The sequence below is a fragment of the Myotis myotis genome, unplaced genomic scaffold (genome assembly GCF_014108235.1).
Source record: "Myotis myotis isolate mMyoMyo1 unplaced genomic scaffold, mMyoMyo1.p scaffold_m19_p_2, whole genome shotgun sequence".
In the NCBI taxonomy this organism is placed as follows: Eukaryota; Metazoa; Chordata; class Mammalia; order Chiroptera; family Vespertilionidae; genus Myotis; species Myotis myotis.
This window is the reverse complement of record NW_023416324.1, coordinates 66,493,327-66,518,607: the sequence shown is the minus strand read 5'-3', so window position 1 is coordinate 66,518,607 and position 25,281 is coordinate 66,493,327. Positions and strand designations below refer to the sequence as shown.

At 42.1% G+C, this 25,281-nt stretch overlaps 1 protein-coding gene across 1 annotated transcript in view; it reads left to right on the top strand.

Annotated features, from left to right (window-relative positions):
- Positions 1-8,176: 8,176 nt before the first annotated feature.
- Positions 8,177-25,281, top strand: part of LOC118675544 (guanylate-binding protein 1-like) — a 48,865-nt gene continuing 31,760 nt past the window's right edge. The window contains exons 1-6 of the mRNA XM_036348463.1: positions 8,177-8,405; positions 10,008-10,135; positions 11,063-11,172; positions 11,419-11,615; positions 12,674-12,916; positions 25,177-25,277. Coding sequence (XP_036204356.1) covers positions 8,216-8,405; positions 10,008-10,135; positions 11,063-11,172; positions 11,419-11,615; positions 12,674-12,916; positions 25,177-25,277 — 969 coding nt within the window. The 5' untranslated portion in view covers positions 8,177-8,215. The remainder of the gene's footprint in view (positions 8,406-10,007; positions 10,136-11,062; positions 11,173-11,418; positions 11,616-12,673; positions 12,917-25,176; positions 25,278-25,281) is intronic.

Sequence of the window (25,281 nt, the reverse complement as noted above, 5' to 3'; positions counted from 1 at the left end):
AATGTTGGGAATGTGGGAGAAACTTTCAGACTTTATTCAAAAGAAACACCCAGAAAAAATTGCAACTGGGCATGTGACAGAGCTATTTAATGACACTTGCCTAACTCATTTCAGAAATATTCTGAAAGGGAGGATGAAACAGATCTCACTGGACAGGTTTTTATCGAAAACTCCTGTAGATGAAAGTGATGAAAGCGTGGTGAAAAGGGCAAAAATCAGCAAATAAGATTCAGTTATTCAGTTACTCAGCCTTTCTCCTCCAACTCCATCAGCAACTTTAAGTCGTTTGATCTCCAAGGTAAATGCTGTACATTAAACTTAATTTAAAAAGTTTATTGCACTACATTCTATTGTTCAGTATTGTGTTTTTATACAATATTCATTATTTTTAAATACATTTTTCTTATTTAAAAACATTTAACAAAACAATTGCGGTGTTTTTTGGGTGTCCAGAATGGATTAATGGCATTTCAATTCATTGTAATGGTGAAAATTGATTTGACATACGAGTAATTTGAGTTATGAGCTCCATCACGGAACGAATTAAACTCGTAAGTCAAGGCACCACTGTATAGGGCTTGTTATAGTAACTTTCTTACAATTTCTACTTCTCTGTAGTCCTATGAGCTCAAGTTAATATCACGTGTCATATCTTTATTTCAATAGGCTGTTGGACCACTTACCTCCTTTATTTTGCTTTGCTAAATATATTATTTTTAAGTATGAAATAAGCCCTGCAATACAATTATATACATACTAGAGGCCCAGTGCATGAAATTCATGAATGAGGGGGTCCCCTCAGCCCACCCTGCACCCTCTCCAATCCAGGACCCCTCTGGACATGTCCAACTGCCAGTTTAGGTCTGATCTCTGGGAACAGGCCTAAACCAGCAGTCGGATATCACTCTTACAATCCAGGATTGAAGGCTCCTAACTGGCCCATAATTAACCCTTTGCCAGCCTAATCACCCTCAACTTCCCCCCTTTGCTGGCCTGGTCACCCCCAACTTCACCCCTCTGCCGGCTTGGTCGCCCCCAACTGACCCCTGCCAGCCTGGTTGCCCCCCCCAAGCTTGCCTGGTCACCACCAACTTCCCCAATCATTGGCCTGGTTGCCCTTAACTGCCCCACCCCACCGGCCTGGTAGCCCCTTACTGCCTTCCCTGCCAATGTGGTCTCCCCCAATCCCGCCCTCTGCTGGCCTGGTTGACCCTTGCTGCACCAGTATCAGCCTGGTTGATCCTCACTGCCCCCGCTGCCGACCTTGTCACTCCCAACAGCCCCCTCTGCCAGCCTGGTCTCCCCCAACTGCCTTCTGCTGCCGACCTGGTTGCCCCATGCAACCTGCTGTTCAGTCATTTGGTTGTCACTCACTAACCCCCCGCCAGCCTTCTCACTCCACACAGCCTGTTGTTTGGTATTTGGTCCAGTGTTTTGGTCGTGATGGCCCCTGGCTTTTTATATATTAGAACTAGAGGCCCGGTACACAAAAATCTATGCACTTGCGGGGAGGGGGGTCCCTCAGCCGGGCCTGTGCCCTCTCACAGTATGGGACCCCTTGGGGCATGATCACCTGCTGGCTTAGGCCTGCTTCCCAGGGGATTGGGCCTAAGATGGCAATCAGACATCCCTCTGGCAGCCCGGCAGCCCTCGGGGGATGTCCACTTGCCAGTGGGGAGCAGGCCTAAACTGTAGTCGGACATCCTTAGCGCTGCTGAGGAGGCAGAAGAGGCTCCCACCACCACCACTGTACTGTCAGCCATCAGCCTGGCTTGTGGCTGAGCAGAGCTCCTCCCATGTGAGAGCACCCTGACCACCAGGGGGCAGCTCCTGCATTGAGCATCTGCCCCCTGGTGGTCAGTGTCATAGTGACCAGTCATTCCCAGTCCTTCTGCTGTTAGGGTCAGTTTGCATATTACCCTGTTACTATATAGGATAGAGGCTTGGTGCATGGCTGGGGGCTGGCTGGTTTGCCCTGAATGGTGTCCCGAATCAGGGTGGGGGTCTTGCTGGGGTGCCTGGTGAGCCTGGAGGAGGGGATGATGACTGTTTGCAGCTGGTCACACCCCGTTCAGGTTGGGGGTCCCCACTGGGGTGCCTGGCCAGTCTGGGTGAGGGGCTGAGGGCCATTTTCAGGCTGCTGGGCAACTGAAGCTCCCAGCCTCTCCTTTTTTTCTGTTTTTATTATTATTATTGATATTATTATTATTATTATTATTCGGGATTTATTTACCTTCTATATCTGTCACTGGAGCTGAGACCCAGCTCCAGCTCTGAGGCCGTGGCTGGCTGAAAGCAGGTATCTGGGTTTGTTTAGCTTGTATAATTGAAACATTGTTGCTATCACTGCCGCTCTAAGCTCTGAGGCCGAAGCTGGCTGAAAGCAGGTTTCTGGAGCTTGGTTAGCTTCTATAATTGCAACTTTGTTGCTTAGAGTGTAGCTTAGAGCAGGGCAAAGCAGGCGGGGAACCTTGGCTTCCTCCTTCACTGGAGCAAGCAAGCCTCATGTTCACTTCAGCTGCCTGGCTGCCGGCTGCCATCTTTGTTGGCAGTTAATTTGCATATCCTGTTGATTAATCAATGGGAAAGGTAGCGGAGGTATGGTTAATTACCATGTTTGTCTATTATTAGATAGGATTGTGGTATACAATTGCTTCTTAAAACCAGTTAATAGGAGAAAGGAGAGGAAATCTGTATTTATACTGTCTTTTATAATTACACAATTCCCTTACTGGTGCTCTTTGTTTTCCTATATGGATTTGTATTACCATCTGAAGTCACTTGCTTCCTGCCTAAAATCCTCCTTTTGTGTTTTTTGTAAAGTCAATTGTGCTAGCAATAAAGTTTCTTCAAGTCCCCACACTGTTTCAAATAAAATCTGTTCTTCGGGGGAGAACTTCAGAGATCTCTGTGATGATGCACTGCCTCTCTCCCTGAACAAATATCTCTGAGCCACTGCTCCTCCCTGGGCAGGGGTGGTAGCCTCTGGTCTTCCCCACGTGCCTCTCTCAGCTTGGAAACTCCTTCCTTCAAGTGAGCCAGAGGGAGGGTGATCAGGCCAGGCAATCTCAGCCCCCATCCTTCCTCCCACCTATGCATCAGCTAGAGCCTTCACTCTGTGAGTGGGGCTGGGTGAGGGTTGTCTCACCCTCCAGTGTCTGCAACTCAGTGTTGGAGGTGATGAGAAATACTGGTGGCCTGCCTCTCCCAGCTGCATACCATAACCTACTTGAAAGAGGGAAGAGGGAGCCACATCTTATTGACCACACCCACCAGGAACCAGCAATGGAGCTTTTGTCAAATTGAACTGTAAAATGAGAGTCACTCAAGGAATTAGGCAGACACAGCAAGCAAGCAGGAAGAAAGTTTATTAGAGGGAATGAGGGGATGGAGCCACAATCAGTGAAGGTTAGCACTCAGTATCCACTGTCCTTGGGGTTGAATTTTATGTGCAAAGCACAAGGGGCAGAGGCTGGGGGATATAAGAGGTCTAGTCTGATTAGCTGGAGTCCTTTGTCCTTTAACCTGATTAGTGCTGGCCATTGTAGCTGTGGGATGAAACTGCCCTTGTTATCCTTGGCCTGCTGTCTAACAGTCAGTGTGACTACCTCCTATTGAGCCAGATAGGGTGTCCACAGGTTGTTCCATGAAATGAGGCTGGGGCCACTTTCTCTTTTGGGACTTTCTAGTCCACCTGAGCCAAATGTCCTCTGCTGGCTTATCATGAACTAGTTATGAAATCCTGTAAAGTCCATGTACCCTCCTGTTTGCATAGCTTGCAGAGATTCCTTTTATGGTTGTTGAGTCACTGCTTTTCACTCAGTGCTTTCAGGTTCACATTACTCTAAAGCCTTCATTTCTAACTAAGTACTTTAGGGACTCAGGACAGTCACGTCACATCGGAGTTTAAATAAAAGCCCAATCATCCAGTGAAAGGCAGAGAAGGAACAAACCACTCCAACTGACACTGAGGGGGAAAAACAGGTAAGAACTTTATTTTCTCATCAAAGCAGCTTTCTCTCCACCTCTAAAGGAACTGTGCTCTGAGAAATGGAGTCCAGGGTTAGGTTGGGGCAGGGTGGGAGGGATTTATAAGGGTCAGTTCATTTTCCAAAGAACATGAGCATGAAGATAGGTTGCAGCAGAGCCCGCGTGGGACAGGGGGTGAGGTGTACTCCCCATGATATCAGGTGGCAGCACATCCCTAAGTGTCACTACTGTGCTTGGAGGAATTAGGCAGCAGCAGACATGGGGCTAAGCTCAGAGTTTGAAATGCATTATTGTCTTTCTCTTTCGGCCAATATTGTGCTGGCTGCAGACACAGTTAAATTACCATTGTCTTAATGGAACTTGCACAATTCTGATCTGTCTGAAGCTGACACAATGAAAGGGCTACAGATATGTTATTTTCATGAGAAAGAAGCATAGAAAATGAGATGCAGCATAAACAGCCACCTGACACTGTTAAAAAAGAAGAAAAAAATACCTGAAACTCAGAGTGAAAAATGAAGATTCACAAAAACACCATACATTTTAGTCATATAGATGAGCTTGGTTTCAAAGTGGATGACTCACTTAAAAGTAACTCAGGTTCTGTTTGCTGGATGTGAAGAAGGATAGGGGCTGGGTGAAAATGGGGAAGAGATTAAGAAATACAAATTGGCAGTTATAACAGTCACAGGGATATAAAGTAAAGCCTAGGGAATATAGCCAATAATCCTATATAATAAAGAGGGAATATGCAAATTGACCATCATGCCATCACAAAGACGTGGGTGCCCAAGGCGAAGACAGGGTTTCTGTAACACAAGATGGCTATACTCACAGTGGAGGCTGCATTCCCATAACGGATCTGAGGCTGCACCCCCCTGTCCAGTGAAGCATGACGGGGGACCTCAGGCTGTGCTCCTCCACCCAGCGACAGGCCGGGGGACCTGAGGACTTGCCCCCCGCCCGGCAGGGCTTTGATGGGAGACCTGAGGCTGTGCCCCTGCCCGGCAGGGATTGACAGGTGACATCAGGCTGTGGCCCCCACCCAGTGGGGCTTGACGGGGGACCTCAAGGTGTGCCCTCTGCCCCAGCACCAGGCTTGGGGACCTAAGGTCATGCCCTCTGCTCTGGCACTGGGCCAGGGACCTCAGGCCATGCTCCTGCCCACCGGGGCTTGACAGGGGACATCAGGCCATGCCCCCCACCCTAGCACCAGGCCGGGGGACCTGAGGGTGTGCTGGAGGATCTGAGGCTGCTCCTCCTGCCTGGCAGGGGTTGATGGGGGACTTGAGGCTGAGCCCCCATGCTACAGGGCTTGATGGAGGCCCTGAGGCTGCACCCCCCTGCCCAGAGATGGGCCAGGGGACCTGAGCATGCACCCCCTGCCCAGCTTTGACAAGGATGGGGTTAGCTGGGTCTGGATCTTACCCAATGGGTGTGGGGCCGGCTGGATCTTTTTCTCGTGCAATTTTGAGGTGCCACAGTGTGGCAGGGACTTGGCTCTGGGTCTGATGGCGTGCCCCAGACTCTGATAGAGGGAAGATTTTCATATACATTTTACTAATTTTCTTTCATCTCTGACACTTCTATTATAGATAAAGGGAAAATAGCAATATTAAAATATTTTCTCTAATTAATCCCCTTTTTTATGTGTACTAATTTCATACACCTGACCAATAATCCACATAATAAAAGCCTAAGCAACCATTACAGCAGAACAAGTAAAACAACTAGTTGCTATGATGTGCTGTGACCACCATGGGGCAGAGGCAAAATGCAGGAGATGCCCCCTGGTGGTCAGTGTGCTCCACCAGCCCACCTCCTGCAGCTTACCAACCTCCTGTTCCCCCTCCCCCGGCTGGGCGGCCAACCTCCTACAGCCCCGCCCCCAACATCTGCCAACCTCCCATGACCCCTACCCCAGCCAGCCAACCTCCTGCAGCCCCTCCACCCCAATCCGGCTAACCTCCCAGGCCCCTAGCTGGACCAGCCAGCTCCAATTGGCCCCAATCAGGACTGAGTGAGACTCTCTGATTGGTCCTGATTGCCTGCCAGGCTGAGGGACACCAGCCATGCACAAATTCGTGCACTGGACCTCAGGTATTGTTATAATTATGTATGCTGACATGTAGACCCATAGAAGAGATCCTTTTAAGGTATACAAATGTCTAACAACTATGTAGTACACTGAAACTCATATAATATTAATTGTCAACTGTAATTTTAAAATGACAATTTTTTTAAAATAAAATAAAACAAAAAATAGTTCCAATCAACCAGATCCAATTTCTTAGGGCCAACTTCTTTCTGACCCCTTACAAGTAGAATTCGGCCCCACTACTGTACTAAAAAGTTTTCTCTTTAAGAAATCTGCATCGCCGAAACTGGTTTGGCTCAGTGGATAGAGCGTCAGCCTGCGGACTGAAAGGTCCCAGGTTTGATTCCGGTCAAGGGCATGTACCTGGGTTGTGGGCACATCCCCAGTAGGAGGTATACAGGAGGCAGCTGATCGATGTTTCTCTCTCATCGATGTTTCTAACTATCTCTCTTCCTTCTTCTCTGTAAAAAATCAATAAAATATATTTAAAAAAAAAAAAAGAAATCTGCATCACTAAAGCCAACATTTTGTATACCTGACCTCTCTGTGCTTGCAAGCAGGTTTGCTCTTGCTTTCTCGAAACTGCTTCTGAATTCCTTGGCTTGGCATGAACTTTACTCATCACCTGCTTCTCAGACAACCCCCTCTCTCTCTCTCTCTCTCCTTACAGCTCTTCCTCTCCCTCTCTCTCCCCAGTTTTCTCCCCTCTTGTCTTCTTGTTTCTCCTTCTCCTGAACCTAATAGAAAAATAGAACAAAACAGAATGCCTACAAGTGTATGACTAGAAATATATTTTCACTGAAAAACATAGGCTCCCTTGATCTGCCTCCTGATCTTTTAATTCATATTTCATAGTCTTTTGTTCCCTTACACCACCCACAAATATACACAAACATGGTTTTTGGCAACATTCAGTATTTGTGTGCAGTCTTACCCCCTTTTAGTTGGAGGCTAATTTTTTGTGAAGCTAATGAAGTTGAAGTATAGGGCCCCTTGCTTGCACAAGCCCATATCAAGGCTTTGGGCAAGTCTCTAGTCCTGTTTTTCCTATAGTCATACATATATATAAAATTTGCAAATGTAAGTTATATTGGTTCCGCTTCCCGAATAACAGTATAAACAGTTCTGTGAACCCTCACTTCTACAAAATAAGCACAACTAGTAGAAAAAACACACATTTCAAATCTGTGAAAAATGCCCTGCCTGATTTTGCACAGTATTTAGATTGTCGACCCTTGGATGAAGGGTGGATTGAATGGCTGAGGTAGGGGCAAGTACAAGAGACAATCAAACCAAGTATATGATTCACATAGATGTTTCTCTCTCTCTGTCTCACCCCACACACACACCACCACCACTCTCCCTAAAAATCAATGGAAAATATTCTCCAGTGAGGATTAACAACAACAAAAAAAAAACTATGAAAATTATCCAAAGAGCATACATCTAATGATGAAACATTTATTCCCAAAAGTTGGTATTCATAGTAGAATTAATTAACAAATAAATATTAAATTTCTTATACATGGCTGGATGTAAACTACTCTCTAAACCCTATTCTATTTTATATTTAATGTACAGAAAATAAATCTTTTTATATATTTTCATTGATTTTTAGAGAGAGGGAGGGAGATAGAGAGATGCTAACATAAATAATGAGAGAGAAACATTGATTGGCTGCCTCCTATGCAGCTCCTACTGGGGACAAGCCTGCAACCCAGGCATGTACCCTCACCTGGAATTGAGCTCTGACCTACTGGTTCATAGGACCTCGCTCAACCATGGAGTCACACCAACCGTGTTCTAGTGTGAAAATTTTAATGCGAATCTAAAAAGAAGTTTTCTATGGTAAATTAAAAATTTTGTTCATGTAAGTGGTTAAATGTTCATGTCCTTGTCATACCAATAGTTTTTTAATGGACTCCTTCAATTGCACTTCTATCATTTGCTAAAAGAAACCAAATCTTTCCCTCATCCATCTCACTACTGACAGAACTTTTTGCCACAGGGAATTTTATGACTCTACCTTCTGGATCAAAATAACCTGGTGAAAGTTCTTGATCTACTTAGACTGGAAATTCTAATCCATCCCATCCCCTTGCTTGCAGATAAGGTGACACCCTGGACATGGCCTCAGACATCCACATGCCAGGCCCGGTGTGCCTCATTGAGAACACTAACACTCAACTAGTGGTTAATCCAGAAGCTTTGAAGATCTTGTCTGCCATTACACAGCCTGTTGTGGTGGTGGCCATTGTGGGTCTCTACCGCACAGGCAAATCCTACCTGATGAACAAGCTGGCTGGGCAGCAAAAAGGTGAGGGGCACCAGCTAAACTATGCCAGATCCCTTTTGTCTACCCACACTCCCAGCTTTGAGTATGGTGCTACAGGAAGAGCAAGGTAGAGATCGGGAGGAATTTTGAAAGCGAGCTTTTAATCTACCATTATGCTCTTATTTTACTGTGGTCTCAAAGAGTCAACTCACTGTCTCTTCACACTTTCCTTAATTTCCCTTTTAAAAGCATAATTTATATTCTTTTCCTAGAATTCTATGTTTAATTTTTTAAAGAATCGCCATATCATGTCCCACAGCAACTCTACCATTTTCCAGGATTCTAATTTCTCCACAATCTTGCCAATAACTTTTATTTGGTTGTGTGTGTGGTGGTTTTTGTTGTTGTTTTTTTGTTTTTATTGACTTCAGACAGGGAGGGGGAGAGAGAGAGAGAGAGTAAGGAGAGAGAGAGAGAGAGAGAGAGAGATTAATAATGTGAGAGAATCATTGATAGTCTGCCTCATGCACAACCCACACTGGGGATCAAGCTTGCTGCAAACACAGGCTGGGAATTGAACCATAACCTCCTGGTTCATAGGTCAGTACTCAACCACCAGCCACACTGGCCAGGCTGTTATTTTGATTTTTTGATAGTGATCATCCTAATGGTTGTGAAATAGTATATCAGTGTGCTTTTGATTTGTATTTACTCGATAGCTAGTGCTGTTAATTATCTTGTTATGTGTTTATTGGTTATTTGCGTATTTTCATTAAGGAAATGTCTATTTAAGTCCTTGGCTCAATTTTTTAATTGGTTTTTTTTGTATTCTGGGGTTGCATTGCAGGACTTCTTTATATATTCTGGATACCAATCCCTTAACTGAGAAATATTTTCCCCCGTTCCATAGGATTCCTTTGAAACTCTGTCAATAGTATCCTTTGACCCAAAAAGTTTTCATTTTGAATCCAACTTATCTATTTTTTTTTTGTTATTTAGGCTTTTGGTGTCATATCCAAGAAATCATTCCAAATTCAATATTAAGAAACTTTCCCCCTATGTTTACTTCTATGAATTTTATAGTTTTAGCTCTTACATGTAGGTCTTTGAACTCATTTGGGTAATTTTGTAGAAGGAAAGCTTTCTATCTTGCACCATTGAGTGTAATGCTGGCTGAAGGATTTTCATATATGGCTTTTATTACGTTGAGTTAGTTTACTTCTAGTCCTAATATGTTAATGTTTTTATAATAAAAGTTGTTTAATGTTTTTATGTATTGGATATTGGAATTTCCCTGTTTCTCTGTAAAAATCAATACTGATTGTAGTTGGGGTTTCTTTCGATGTATTTTTGATTTTGGAGAGGAAGAGAGAGTTGGAAACATCAGTGATAAGAGAGAATCATTGATTGGCTGCCTCCTGCTCATCCCAACTGGGGATGGCGCCCATAACCAGGGCATGTGCCCTGCCCCGTAGTCGAACCATGATCTCCTTGTTCTTAGGTCGACGCTCAACCTCTGAGCCATGCCAGCCAAGCTACTGGCTGTGGTCTCCTGTAACCTTGATTATGTTCATGTTTATCTCCATTTTAAGACACATCTGCTATAAAAACTCCACTCCCTCTCTCTCTCCTCTCCCCCCGAAGGCTTTTCTATGGGCTCCACAGTTCAGTCTCACACCAAAGGCATCTGGATGTGGTGTGTGCCTCACCCTAAGAAACCAAACTACACCCTAGTTCTGCTTGACACTGAGGGGCTGGGAGATGTAGAGAAGGTAAGTATTGAAGATTCAATTTGGGAACAATCCCTTCATTTCTGGGTATTCTCTACACTATTTAATACTTTTTATTTTTATTTTTTAAAAATTTTATTATTATTATTTTAATTTTTATTCAAATAAGAGCTGGCAGTAAACCTTAAGTGTCTTTTTCATTTCTGTTTATGTGTTAAGAGACCAAGTTTTGCAATCAGGGATGATGAAAACATAAGGCAGAATCCTAGAAGAGCATAGTGCTCATTAGATAATATTCTAATTATTAACAAGCAGCTATAAGCTAAGCCAGTTAACACTGATGCATAAAGGTACCACAAACAAAATCAGCCATGAGTCCTATCCTGCAGAGAACTTTAGTTAAGGATTAATGTTCAGAATTCCTAAACTGAAGTTTAAATTTAAACTCTGTTATTAACACAGTGGCCTTAGCAAATTATTTCACTTCTTTTAACCTCAGCTTTCTGAACTGTAAAACCAATGCAAACGGTCTATATTTGTCTCATAGTGTCATTTTGACTATTTAATAAAAATGGAAAGTGTTAAGTGAATAATAATGGCTAGATAAAATAGCTATAACTATTATTACTGTTACATAAGTCAATTTTGCTGCAAAAACATAGAGAAAATTAAATTACATTTAAGACTTTAGAGTGCCCACCAATCTGGACTGTTTGCTTTGCAATTATCTGTCAATGGTCATAAGGGGACCTAGTGAGAATCAGTGTAACCAAAAACACTAATCAGAAGACTATTCAAAGTACAAGTCCTACTAACAATCATTTTCATTTGGATTTGTTTTTCTCTTATAAGATGTTAATATAAAAAAAAAGGCCACTCAACTAAATGAACATCTGTTTACTACTGCTGATCTAGAAAGTGCCATGAGAATAAAACATAATCCTGACCAAAATGTGTTCTGATTTCCAGGGTGACAACCAAAATGACTCCTGGATCTTTGCCCTGGCAATACTGCTGAGCAGCACCTTTGTGTACAATAGCATGGGGACCATAAACCAGCAGGCCATGGACCAACTGCAGTATCCTTTTTGTGGTCCAGAACAGCATCAAATCAGAGGGGAGACTAGTATTTAAAAACCAGTACCCTGAATGTGAATCCTGGTGAATCAAGCACAAAAAGAGAAAGTATGAAAAATAATTCAAGGGCAGGAAGAATTAACACTTGAGTTAGAAGCAAAGCCAAAACAAAAGTTTGGAATATGTGGGACTAATATGGGATGAGGGGTACTGTACTTTTACACCATTTTCCTTAGTTTGCTACTCAGCTATGTGACAGAGCTAACAGATAAAATAAGAGCGAAATCTTCACCTGATGCACATGAGGTTGAAGATTCAGCTGACTTTGTGAGCTTCTTTCCAGCTTTTGTGTGGACACTGAGGGATTTTTCCCTAGAATTGGAAGCAGATGGGCAACCCATCTCAGCAGACGAGTACCTGCAGATTTCACTCAAACTCAGAAAAGGTAAAGGGGACTAGGAACTGATTATTGGGAATCACAAGGCATTAGCAACCATCATCTTTTATTTTTCTACTAGTGGCCCGATGCACGAAATTCATGCACAGGGTGTGGGGGGTTAAGGGGTGGGGGGGTGTCCCTCAGCCCAGCCTGCACCCTCTCTAATCTAGGACCCCTCAGGGGATGTCTGACTGCCAGTTTAGGCTCTGTTTGATCGGGCCTAAACTGGCAGTCGGACATCCCTCTCACAATCTGGGACTGCTGGCTCCTAACTGCTCACCTGTCTGCCTACTGATTGCCCCTAACCACTCTACATGCTGGCCTCATGGCCCTCAACTGCCCTCCCCTGCCGGTCACATGGCCCCAAATACCCTCCTGGCCAGCCTCATGGCCCCCAGCTGCCCTCCCCTGCTGGCCTCATGGCCCTCAACTGCCCTTCCTGGCCAGTCTCCTGGAAGGTCTCCCAGTCTAATTAGCATATTACCCTTTTATTAGTATAGATTTAGTGTTTTTACATGTATAGTTTTCTACTTCTTCTCAGCTGCCTAGTTCTAAGAATTAATGCTTGTTTAATATCTAAGTTCATAGATTTGATTTTGAATTATCTTCTCCCCTCTTCCAAGGACAAGTTTCTTTTTCTTTCACCTTCCCTGCACTGTGATCTGATTGATTTTTATCTTCCTGGCTAAGGCTTGTGATGCTGTAATTAGCCAAAGAATATGGAGTAGAATGGGCATTTATTTAAAGAAAATAGATTAAAGCTTAACAACGCACTAGGCCAGGGCTTTGCAAACTATGGCCCACAGGCAAATGATGGCCAATGCAGCCTGCCAGCTATCTTAAAAATAGGTTTTACTGGATGAATACTATGTAGATTGTCCATGGCTGCTTTCATGCTGTAATAGCAGAATGTCCATGGCTGCTTTCATGCTGTAATAGCAGAACTGAATACTTGGAAAACAAACCACCTGACCTGCAAAGCCTAATATATTTACCATTTGACCGTTTACAGAAAAAATTTCTAAGCCCCTATATTAAGCAAGCCCTTTTTTATCTTTCTCCAGGTACCAGTCCTAAAGATAAAAATTTTAACCAGCCCCGACTTTGTATCCGAAAGTTCTTCCCAAAGAAGAAATGCTTTATCTTTCATCAGCCCACTCATTGGAAGAAGCTACGCCAACTTGAGACAATGCATGATGATGAACTGGACCCCGAATTCGTGAAAGAAACTGCTGACTTCTGTTCCTACATCTTTAGCAAGTCCAAAGTCAAAACTCTTTCAGGAGGCATCCAAGTCAATGGACCCCGTAAGTCCACTTCCCGGTCATTACTCTCACTGTCAAGACTAAAGGAAGGTGGAATAGCATTCACCTAGTTTCATCTCTGAAAAGTGCAAATCTACTGTTACTGTGGTACATTCCAGATGACACAACATTTCTAACAGACTTTATTAATCAGATTTTGTGGGTGAGAAAAGATAGAAAAGGACAAATAAAAAAGCTCTATTGGTTAAAATTACCCTAATAAGCTGGACCTTTACTATCCTATATAATAAAAGCCTAGGCACGTCGAAGGGAGAAGGTGGCGACCAGCAGGAATGTTGGGAGGGAGAGAGTGTGAGAGTGTGAGGGAGTGATAGAGGAGTGTGTGGATGTGTGTGGTGTGTGTGTGTGTATGAGCTAGGGACAGTTAGATTCTGCAGGTCTTCTAAGGGGCTGCTAAACCAGGCAGTCTTAGACGGCAGAGCCCCGCTCCCAGCGCGGACACTCCTGGACAGCCAGTGCGGGCACAGAGACCATGCCATCTTGAGAAACAGAGCTGCCTGAGACTAAGATCCTGGCCTCAGCACCACTCAGTCTGGTCTCAGATGCAAACCAGGACCCTGCAGCCACTGGGGACAGAGACCTGTGACCACAGCTTCAGACCCACAGACACCAAGAATCCAGACATCCCGGCGGCAGACCTCTGTGATTAACAGAGTCCATCCCCCTTCCTGCAGGTTCACAGGAGGTGCCATAGTAACTGATAGAGCCATCACTCGCCCGCACCTCAGTGCTGCTACAGGAGTCTTAGCCTGGAAGCATGCGAACACTAGGAACTTGTTCCCCGCAGCACAGGGTACAGGAAACTTAGCCTGGAAGCCTGCGAACACTGGGGGCTTGTTCCCCGCAGCAGGGGCTCCGGGACCCCAATTCTCCTGGCAGGAGGCAGCGCTAAGTACCAGTGACTTGACTCTGTTTCTTATCACCTGTGCCTAGGATCCCAAATTCCCAGTGCATTCACACTAAGAGCCAGTGACTCCAATTCTTGGTGCATGCACAAACAGGGACCCTGATTCTCAATGCAAGGCTGCACAAAGCAGCAGAGACTCTGATACTGGATTCTTGGGTAACTCTGATTCCTGGCACACGCTAGGGGAATTTGATTTTCAACACTCTCCAGGGGGGTCTCTGTTTCAGCACGGTGCAGGCAGGGTCCATGAATCTAAGTGCACGCACGAGGCCACACTGAGCGCTGGTAATGCTGAATCTCAGCAAGCCTGGTTCCCACCAACCCACGACAACCACACATCTTAGTGTGAGAGCTCTTCAGTGACACTAGCGTGGTGTGAAGCTCCCACTGCACACGGCCCAGGCCCACGCAATTCGAAGTTTGAATCTTCCTGATGTAGTCAGAATGGGGAGACAACACAATCCCCAGAGGAAAGAAAATGAGTCGCCAAGAAAGGAAATTAGTGAAATTGAAGCATGAAACATGACAGAAAAAGAATTCAGAGTAATAGTTGTACAATTTATTTACCGAATGGATGAGAAAATCAACAACCTATCCAAGAATCAGGAAGAAATGAAAAGTGATATAGCTACAATCAAAAACACCATGGAAGGTTTCAACAATAGACTAGAAGAAGCAGAGGACCAAATTAGTGAGTTAGAAGATAAGGTAGAGAAACAAGCTCAATCTGAACAGCAACTGGAGAAAAAAAATTAAACAGCAGGAGAGCCTAAGGGAGTTTTGGGAGAACATAAAACAAAATAACATACGGATAATAGGGCTGCCAGTAAGACAAGAAGAACAGCAAGGATTAGAAAATCTATTTGAAGAAATAATGACAGAAAACTTCCCAGATATGGGGAAGAAAAAAGTTACACAAGTACAGAGAGTCCCAACCAAGATGAACCCCAAAAGACCCACACCAAGACACGTCATAATAATGATGGCATATGTACACGACAAAGAGAGAATCTTTTTTTTTTTTTTTTTTATTGCTTAAAGTATTACAAAGGGTATTACATATGTGTCCATTTTATCCCCCAGCCCTAGACAGTCCCCTAGCCTCCCCTACCCCCCAATGTCTTATGTCCACTGGTTATGCTTATATGCATGCATACAAGTCCTTTAGTTGATCTCTTACCCCCCTACCTCCTGCCCCCCAACCCTCCCCGGCCTTCCTGCTGCAGTTTGACAATCTGTTTGAGGCAGCCCTGCCTCTGTATCTATTATTGTTCAAAAGTTTATAATGGTCTCTATTATCCATGAATGAGTGAGATCATGTGGTATTTTTCCTTCATTGACTGGCTTATTTCACTTAGCATAATGCTCTCCAGTTCCATCCATGACGTTGCAAATGGTAAGAGTTCCTTCCTTTTTAGAGCAGCATAGTATTCCATCGTGTAGATGTACCACAGTTTTCTAATCCATTCATCTACTGATGGGCACTTAGGCTGTTTCCAGATCTTAGCTATGGTGAATTGTGCTGCTATGAACATAGGGGTGCATATATCCTTTCTGATTGGTGTTTCTGGTTTCTTGGGATATATTCCTAGAAGAGGGATCACAGGGTCAAATGGGAGTTCCATTTTCAGTTTTTTAAGGAAACTCCATACTGTCTTCCATAGTGGCTGCACCAGTCTGCATTCCCACCAGCAGTGCACAAGTGTTCCTTTTTCTCCACATCCTCTCCAGCACTTGTCGTTTGTTGATTTGTTGATGATAGCCAGTCTGACAGGTGTGAGATGGTACCTCATTGTTGTTTTGATTTGCATCTCTCGGATGATTAGTGACTTTGAGCATGTTTTCATATGTCTCTTGGCTTTCTGAATGTCCTCCTTTGAAAGGTGTCTATTTAGGTCCTTTGCCCATTTTTTGATTGGATTGTTTATCTTCCTTTTGTTAAGTTGTATGAGTTCCCTATAAATTTTGGAGATTAGGCCCTTATCAGATATGACATTGGCAAATATGTTTTCCCACACAGTGGGTTTTCTCGTTGTTTTGTTGATGGTTTCTTTTGCTGTGCAGAAGCTTTTTATTTTGATGTAGTCCCATTTGTTCATTTTCTCTTTCGTTTCAAGTGCCCTAGGAGCTGTATCAGTGAAGAAATTGCTTCGGCATATGTCTGAGATTTTGTTGCCTTTGGAATCTTCTAGAATTTTTATGGTTTCCTGTCGTACATTTAAGTCCTTTATCCATTTTGAGTTTATTTTTGTGTATGGGGTAAGTTGGTGGTCTAGTTTCATTTTATTGCATATATCTGTCCAATTTTCCCAACACCATTTATTGAAGAGACTATCTTGGCTCCATTGTATGTTCTTGCCTCCTTTGTCAAATATTAATTGAGCATATTGGTTCGGGCCGATTTCTGGGCTCTCTATTCTATTCCATTGATCTATATGCCTATTCTTGTGCCAGTACCAGGCAGTTTTGAGAACAGTGGCTTTGTAATACATCTTGATATCTGGTATTGAGATCCCACCTACTTTGGTCTTTTTCAGGATTGCTGCAGCTATTCGGGGTCTTTTTTTATTCCAGATGAATTTTTGGAGAGTTCGTTCTAGATCTCTGAAGTATGCCGTTGGTATTTTAATGGGAAGTGCGTTGAATTTATAGATTGCTTTGGGTAGTATGGACATTTTAATGATGTTGATTCTACCAATCCATGAACACGGTATGTTCTTCCATCTGTTTATGTCTTCCTCTATATCTTTTTTCAACGTCCTGTAGTTTTCTGAGTAGAGGTCTTTTACCTCTTTAGTTAAGTTTATTCCTAGGTAGCTTAATTTTTTTGGTGCGATGGTAAACGGGATTGTTTTTATAATCTCTCTTTCTGAAAGTTCACTATTGGTATATAGAAATGCCTCGGATTTCTTGGGGTTAATTTTGTATCCTGCTACATTGCCAAATTCATGTATTAAGTCCAGTAGCTTTTTGATGGAGTCTCTAGGGTTTTGTATGTATAATATCATGTCGTCTGCAAATAAGGACAGTTTTACTTCCTCTTTTCCAATTTGGATGCCTTTTATTTCTTCTTCTTGCCGAATTGCAATGGCTAACACTTCCAGTACTATGTTGAACAGGAGTGGTGAGAGGGGGCATCCCTGTCTTGTTCCTGTTCTTAGGGGAAATGGTGTTAGTTTTTGTCCATTGAGTATGATGTTGGCTGTGGGCCTGTCATATATGGCTTTTATTATGTTGAGGTATGATCCTTCTACTCCCACCTTGCTGAGAGCTTTTATCAAAAATGGGTGTTGAATTTTGTCGAATGCTTTTTCTGCATCAATTGATATGACCATGTGGTTTTTTTCTTTCAGTTTGTTTATGTGATGTATCACGTTTATTGATTTGCGGATATTGTACCATCCTTGCATCCCTGGGATAAATCGTACTTGGTCATGGTGTATGATCTTTCTGATGTACTGCTGGATCCGATTTGCTAAGATTTTGTTGAGGATTTTGGCATCTATGTTCATGAGGGATATTGGCCTGTAATTCTCTTTCATTGTGTTGTCTTTACCTGGTTTTGGTATTAGGGTGATGCTGGCTTCATAGAATGAGCTTGGAAGTGTTCCTTCCTCTTGAATTTTTTGTAGTAGTCTGAGGAGGATAGGTTTTAGTTCTTCCTTGAATGTTTGGTAAAACTCCCCTGTGAAGCCGTCTGGTCCTGGGCTTTTGTTTGATGGAAGCTTTTTGATGACTGCTTCAATTTCTTCCATAGTTATTGGCCTGTTGAGATTTTTAGATTCTTCCTGATTGAGTTTTGGAATGTTGTATTTTTCTAGGAATTTGTCCATTTCCTCCAGGTTGTCTAGTTTGTTGGAGTAGAGCTGTCCATAGTATTTTTTAACAATCATTTGTATTTCTGTGGGGTCTGTTGTTATTTCACCTCTATCGTTTCTGATTTTGTTTATTTGGGTCCTCTCTCTTTGCTTCTTGGTGAGTCTGGCTAGAGGTTTGTCAATCTTGTTTATCCTTTCAAAGAACCAGCTCTTGGTTTCATTGATTTTCTGTATTGTTTTTTTGGTCTCTATGTCATTTATTTCTGCTCTAATCTTTATTATCTCCTTCCTTCTGCTCACTCTGGGGTTTTCTTGTTGCTCTCTTTCTAATTCTTTGAGTTGTAGAGTTAGATGATTTACTACCATTTTTTCTTGTTTTTTGAGATAGGCCTGTAGAGCTATAAACTTCCCTCTCAGGACTGCTTTCATTGTGTCCCATAGGTTTTGGATTGTTGTGTTTTCATTGTCATTAGTTTCCAGGATGTTTCGAATTTCTTCTTTGATTTCATTGGTAACCCAATCAATATTTAATAGCATGCTATTCAGCTTCCAGGTGTTTGAGTATTTTGGGTTGTTTTTATTGTAGTTTATTTCTAATATTATGCCATCGTGGTCTGCGAAGACGCTTTTTATGATTTCAATTTTCTTGAATTTGGGGATACTTTGCTTGTGACCCAATATATGGTCTATTTTTGAATATGTCCCATGAGCACTTGAGAAGAACGTATATTCCCTGGCTTTGGGGTGAAGTGTTCTGAAGATGTCTATTAAGTCCATCTGATCTAGTGAGTCATTTAGGATTGCTGTATCTTTGCTGATTGTTTGTCTATAGGACTTATCCAGTGCTGTTAGTGGTGTATTAAAGTCCCCTACTATGATTGTATTGTTGTCGATCTCTCCTTTGATATCTTCCAGGAGTTTTTTTATGAATTTGGGTGCTCCTGCATTGGGTGCATATATGTTTACCAGGGTTATATCTTCTTGTTGTATTGATCCCTTTAGTATTATGAAGTGGCCTTCCTTATCTCTTGTTATGGCCTTCACTTTGAGGTCTATTTTGTCCGATATAAGTATTGCTACCCCAGCTTTCTTTTCCTTTCCATTTGCCTGAAAGATATTTTTCCATCCTTTCACTTTCAGTCTGTGTGAGTCCCTTCTAATGAGGTGGGTTTCTTGTAGACAGCAGATGTATGGGTCATGTTTTTTTATCCATTCAGCCACTCGATGTCTTTTGTTTGGAGCATTTAGTCCGTTTACGTTTAAAGTTATTATTGAAAGGTACTTGTTTGTAGGCATTTCTGTTTTTGTGTGGCTGTTTTCTTTCTGAGCTTTTTATGTCTTCTTTTTATACCAGTCCCTTTAGCATTCCTTGCATTGCTGGCTTGGTGGTGATAAACTCCCTTAGCCTTTTTTTGTCTGTGAAGCTTCTTATTTCCCCTTCAAGTTTGAATGATAGCCTTGCTGGATAGAGTATTCTTGGATTTAGTCCTTTGCTTTGCATCACTTTGTAAATTTCCGTCCATTCTTTTCTGGCCTGATGTGTTTCTGTTGAGAAATCATTTGACAATCTAATGGGAGATCCCTTGTATGTAACTTTCCGTCTCAAAGAGAGAATCTTAAAGGCTGCTAGAGAGAGACAGAGAATTACCTACAAAGGATCCCCCATCAGATTATCAAATGATTTCTCAACAGAAACACATCAAGCTAGGAAGGAATGGAAGGAAGTATACAAAGTGCTGCAAAGCAAAGGACTGAATCCAAGAATACTCTATCCAGCAAGACTATCAATAAAAAGTAAATCAGGAGCTTCACAGACAAAAAAGAAGGCTAAGGGAGTTTATCACTACCAAGCCAGCAATGCAAGAAATACTAAAGGGAATGCTGTAAAAAGAAGAAATAAAAAGGTAAGAAAGAACACAGGCACAAAAATAGAAATGACTACAAACAAGTACCTTTCAATAATAACTTTAAATGTAAACGGAATAAATGCTTCAATCAAAAGACATCGAGTGGCTGAATAGATAAAAGGACATGACCCATATATATGCTGTCTACAAGAAACCCATCTCAGAACAAGGGATGCACACAGACTGAAAGTGAAGGGATGGAAAAATATCTTTCAGGCAAATGGAAATGAAAAAAAATCTGAGGTGGCAATACTTATATCTGACAAAAAAGACCTCAAAGTGAAAGCCATAACAAGAGATAAAGAAGGCCACTTCATAATACTAAAGGGATCTATACAACAAGAGGATATAACCCTGATAAACACATATGCACCCAATGCAGGAGCACCCAACAACATAAAAAAACTCCTGGAAGATATCAAGGGAGAGATTGACAAAAATACAATCATAGTAGGGGACTTAAACACACCACTGACATCACTGGATAAATCCTCTAGAAAAAAAAAATCAGCAAAGAAACAGCAATCCTAAATGATTCACTAGATCAGATGGACCTAATTGACATCTTCAGAACATTTCACCCCAAAGCCAAGGAATATACGTTCTTCTCAAGTGCTAATGGGACATTTTCAAAAATAGACCACATATTGGGTCACAAGCAGTCTCCCCAAATTCAAAAAGATTGAAATCATACCAATCTTACCAAGCATCTTCTCAGACCACAATGGCATAATATTAGAAATAAACTACAATAAAAACAACCCAAAATACTCAAACACTTGGAAGTTGAGTAGCATGCTACTAAATAATGATTGGGTTACCAATGAGATCAGAGAAGAAATTAAAAACATCCTGGAAACTAATGACAATAAAAGCACAACAATCCAAAATCTATGGGACACAATGAAAGCAGTCCTGAGAGGAAGTTTATAGCTGTACAGGCCTACCTCATAAAACAAGGAAAAAAATGATAGTAAATCAACCAACTCTACCACTCAAAGAATTAGAAAGAGAGCAACAAGAAAATCCCAGAGTGAGCAGAAGGAAGGAGATAATAAAGATTAGAGCAGAAATAAATGACATAGAGAAAAAAAAAAACAATACAAAAGATCAATGAAACCAAGAGTGGGTTCTTTGAAAGGATAAACAAGATTAATGAGCCTCTAGCCAGGCTCACTAAGAAGCAAAGAGAGAGGACCCAAATAAACAAAATCAGTAATGAAAGAGGTGAAATAACAACAGACCACACAGAAATTCAAGGAATTGTTAAAAAATACTATGAACAACTCTACTCCAACAAACTAGACAACCTGGAGGAAATGGACATATTCCTAGAAAAATACAACATTCCAAAACTCAATCCAGAAGATTCTAAAAATCTCAATAAGCCAATAACTATGGAGGAAATTGAAGCAGTCATCAAAAAGCTCCCAGCAAACAAAAGCCCGGGGCCAGAGGGCTTCACAGGGGAGTTTTACCAAACATTCAAGGAAGAACTAAAACCTATCCTCCTCAAATTTTTCCAAAACATTCAAGAGGAAGGAACACTTTCCAGCTCATTCTATGAAGCCAGTATCACCCTAATACCAAACCAGAAAAAGACATCACAATGAAAGAGAATTATAGGTCAATATCCCTCATGAACATAGATGCCAAAATATTCAACAAAATTCTAGCAAATCAGATTCAGCAATACATCAGAAAGATCATACACCATGACCAAGTAGGATTTATCCCGGGGATGCAAGGATGGTACAATATCCACAAATCAATAAACATGATACATCACATAAAAAAATTGCGAGATAAATATCACATAGTCATATCAGTTGATGCAGAAAAAGCATTTGACAAAATCCAACACCCTTTCTTGATGAAAACTCTCAGCAAGGTAGGAATAGAAGGATCATACCTCAACATAATAAAAGCCATATATGACAAACCCACAGCCAACATCATAATCAATGGTCATAAAATAAAACCATTTCCCCTAAGAATAGGAACAAGACAGGAATGCCCCCTTTCACCACTCCTGTTCAACATAGTACTGGAAGTACTAGCCATTGCAATCAGACAAGAAAAAGAAATAAAAGTCATCCAAATTTGGAAAGAAGTAAAACTGTCCTTATTTGAAGATGACATGATACTGTACATAAAAAATCCTAAAGACTCCATCAAAAAAGTATTAGACTTAATAAATGAATTCAGCAATGTAGCAGAATACAAAATTAATGCCAAGAAATCTAAGGCATTTCTTTACACCAATAGTGAACTTACAGAAAGTGAGACTAAAAAAGCAATCCCATTTACCATCGCACCAAAAAAATTAAGATACCTAGGAATAAACTTAACTAAGGAGGTAAAAGACTTACATGCGAAAAACTATAGGACACTGAAAAAAGAGATAAAGGAAGACATAAATAGATGGGAGAACATACCGTGTTCATGGATTGGTAGAATCAACAGCATTAAAATGTCCATACTACCCAAAGCAATCTATAGATTCAATGCAATCCCCATTAAAATACCAATGGCATATTTCACAGATCTAGAATGAATGTTCCAAAAATTCATCTGCAATAAAAAAAAATCTCAAATAGTTGCAGCAATCCTGAGAAAGAAGAACAAAGTAGGTGGGCTCTCAATACCAGATATCAAGGTGTATTACAAAGCCACTGTTCTCAAAACTGCCTGGTACTGGCACAAGAACAGACATATAGATCAATGGAATAGAATAGAGAGCCCAGAAATTGACCTGAACCAATATGCTCAATTAATATTTGACAAAGGAGGCAAGAACATACAATGGAGTCAAGATAATCACTTCAATAAATGGTGTTGGGAAAATTGGACAGATATATGCAAAAAAATTAAACTAGACCACAAACTCACACCATACACAAAAATAAACTCAAAATGGATAAAAGACTTAAACGTAAGATGGGAAACCATAAAAATACTAGAGGAATCCACAGGCAGTGAAATCACAAATATATGCTGAAGGAATTTCTTCTATGATACTGCTCCTAGGGCAATGGAAACTAAAGAGAAAATAAACAAATGGGACTACATCAAAATAAGAACCTTTTGCACAGCAAAGGAAACCATCAACAAAACAAGAAAGCCCACTGCATGGGAGATCATATTTGCCAATGATATCACCAATAAGGGTTTAATCTCCAACATTTACAGGGAACTCATACAACTTAACAAAAGGAAAATAAACAATCCAATTAAAAAAATGGGCAAAGTACCTAAATAGACACTTTTCGAAAGAGGACATACAGAAGGCTGAAAAAAATATGAAAACATGCTCAAAGTCACTAATTATAAGAGAGATGCAAATCAAAATGACAATGCGGTGTCATCTCACACATGTCAGAATGGCTATCATCAACAAATCAACAAACAAGTGTTGGAGAGGATGTGGAGAAAAAGGAACCCTTCTGCACTGCTGGTGGGAATGCAGACTGGTGCAGCCACTGTGGAGAACAGTATGGAGTTTCCTCAAAAAACGAAAAATGGAACTCCCATTTGACCCTGTGATCCCACTTCTAGGAATATATCCCAAGAATCCAGAAATACCAATCAGAAAGGATATATGCACCTCTATGTTCATAGCAGCACAATTCACCATAGCTAAGATCTGGAAACAGCCTAAGTTCCCATCAGCAGATGAGTGGATTAAAAAACTGTGGTACATCTACACAATGGAATACTACGCTGTGCTAAAAAAGAAGGAATTCTTGCCATTTGCAACAGCATGGATGGAACTGGATAGCATTATGTTAAGTGAAATTTGCCAGTCAGAGAACGATAAATACCACATGATCTCACTCATTTGTGGACTATAGAGAACAACATCGACTGATGAACAGGGACAGATCCAGAGACAGAGAAACAACAATCAGACTGTCAATCCCCGGAGGGAAAGTAGGCTAGGGTGTGGGTAAGGGGAAGAGATCAACCAAAGGACTTGTATGCATACATATAAGCCAAACCAATGGACACAGACAACAGGGGGATGAGAGCATGAGAGGGGGGGAGAGGTTGGGAGTTAATGGGAGGATGAGGACACATTTTTAATACATTAACCAATAAAGAAATTAAAGGAAAAAAAGCCTAGGTACATCACGCTGTTGCGTTACATCATCACAAAATGGGACCATAAGATATGTGCCACAAGATGGCCAGCAGGGGATGGCAGTTGGGTGCGACCAGGACTGCAGGGGAGGGCTGTTGGGGGGGTGGGGGTGGACCAGGCCTGAAGGGGAGGGCAGTTAGGGAAGACCAGGCTGCCAGGGGACGGCAGATTGAGGTGACAACTCCTGCAGGGGAGTGCAGTTGGTTCAACCAGGCTGGCAGGGGAGGGTAGTTGAGAGGAAGATCAGGCCAGTAGGGGAGGGCAGTTGGGAGCAACCAGGCCAGTAGGAAAGTGCTGTTGGGTGTGACCAAGCCTGCAGGGGAGTGCAGTAGGGGGCAATCAGACCAGCAGGGGAGGGCAGTTGGGTGTGACCAGGCCTGCAGGAGAGTGCAGTAGGGGGCAATCAGCCCAGCAAGGGAGCAGTTAGGCATCAATCAGGCCAGCATGGTAGAGGTTAGTTGGCAATCAGGCTGGCAGGCAGGCAGGTGAGCAGTTAAGAGCCAGCAGTCCTGGATTATAAGAAGGATATCCAACTGCCGGTTTAGTCCCTATCCCACAAGGTTGGAGAGTGTGCAGGCTGGGCTAAGGGACACCCCCTCCAACCTCCCCCTGTGCATAAATTTCATTCACTAGGCTTCTAGTCCCATATAATAGCTACTAGACAAATGTAGTAGCTACATTTAACTAAAATTACATGTAGATTAATTAGAATTAAAGAAAATTAACAATTCTGATTACATGGCTAGTGGCTCCAATATTATAGCACATGACCATCATCACAGAAAGTTCTCTTGGACAGTGTTCTGCTAGAATAAATAAAATGGAGGACTTCTTTTAAAATTTATTTCTAATTTTTTAATCCTCACCCAAGGATGTTTTTCCATGAATTTGAGAGAGAGAAAGAAACATCGATGTGAGAGAGAAACATTAATCAGTTGCCTCCTGCATGCACCCCAACTGGGGATTGAACCCACAACCTATGTGTGTGCCCTGACCAGGAATCAAACCCACAACTTTTAGGTGCATGGGACAATAATCCAACCAACTGAGCCACCTGGCCAGGGCAGAGGACTTTTTAAATATTTCACAAATATTGATTTTATAAATGCTTACCACGGACCAGAACTGATGATAGAGACATAAATGAGAGGTACATTTCCTATCCTAAATGTGCTTAGGGGTAAACACATGAACTCAATAAACACAGGTCTATGGTGCCTACAACAGAGGTTCTCACCCTTTGATATGTGTCCATATCACTCAAGGATCTCGCCAGAGGAGAATTTAATTTAGTTGATCGGGAGCAGAGGTTGAGAGTGTGCATTTCTAGCAAACTTCTAGGTGATGCTAAGGACACAGATGCTGTGAGCCAAATGAGTGTTGAGAGATACCATCAGATTTATAGAGGATGGACTGTTTCCTCACCCCACCTACAACAAATGTTATCTTTTGTTCTCTATTTGTAGGGCTGGAGACTCTGGTCCTGACCTATGTCAATGACATAAGCAGTGGGGACCTGCCCTGCATGGAGAACGCAGTCCTGGCTTTGGCAAAAATAGAGAACTTGGCTG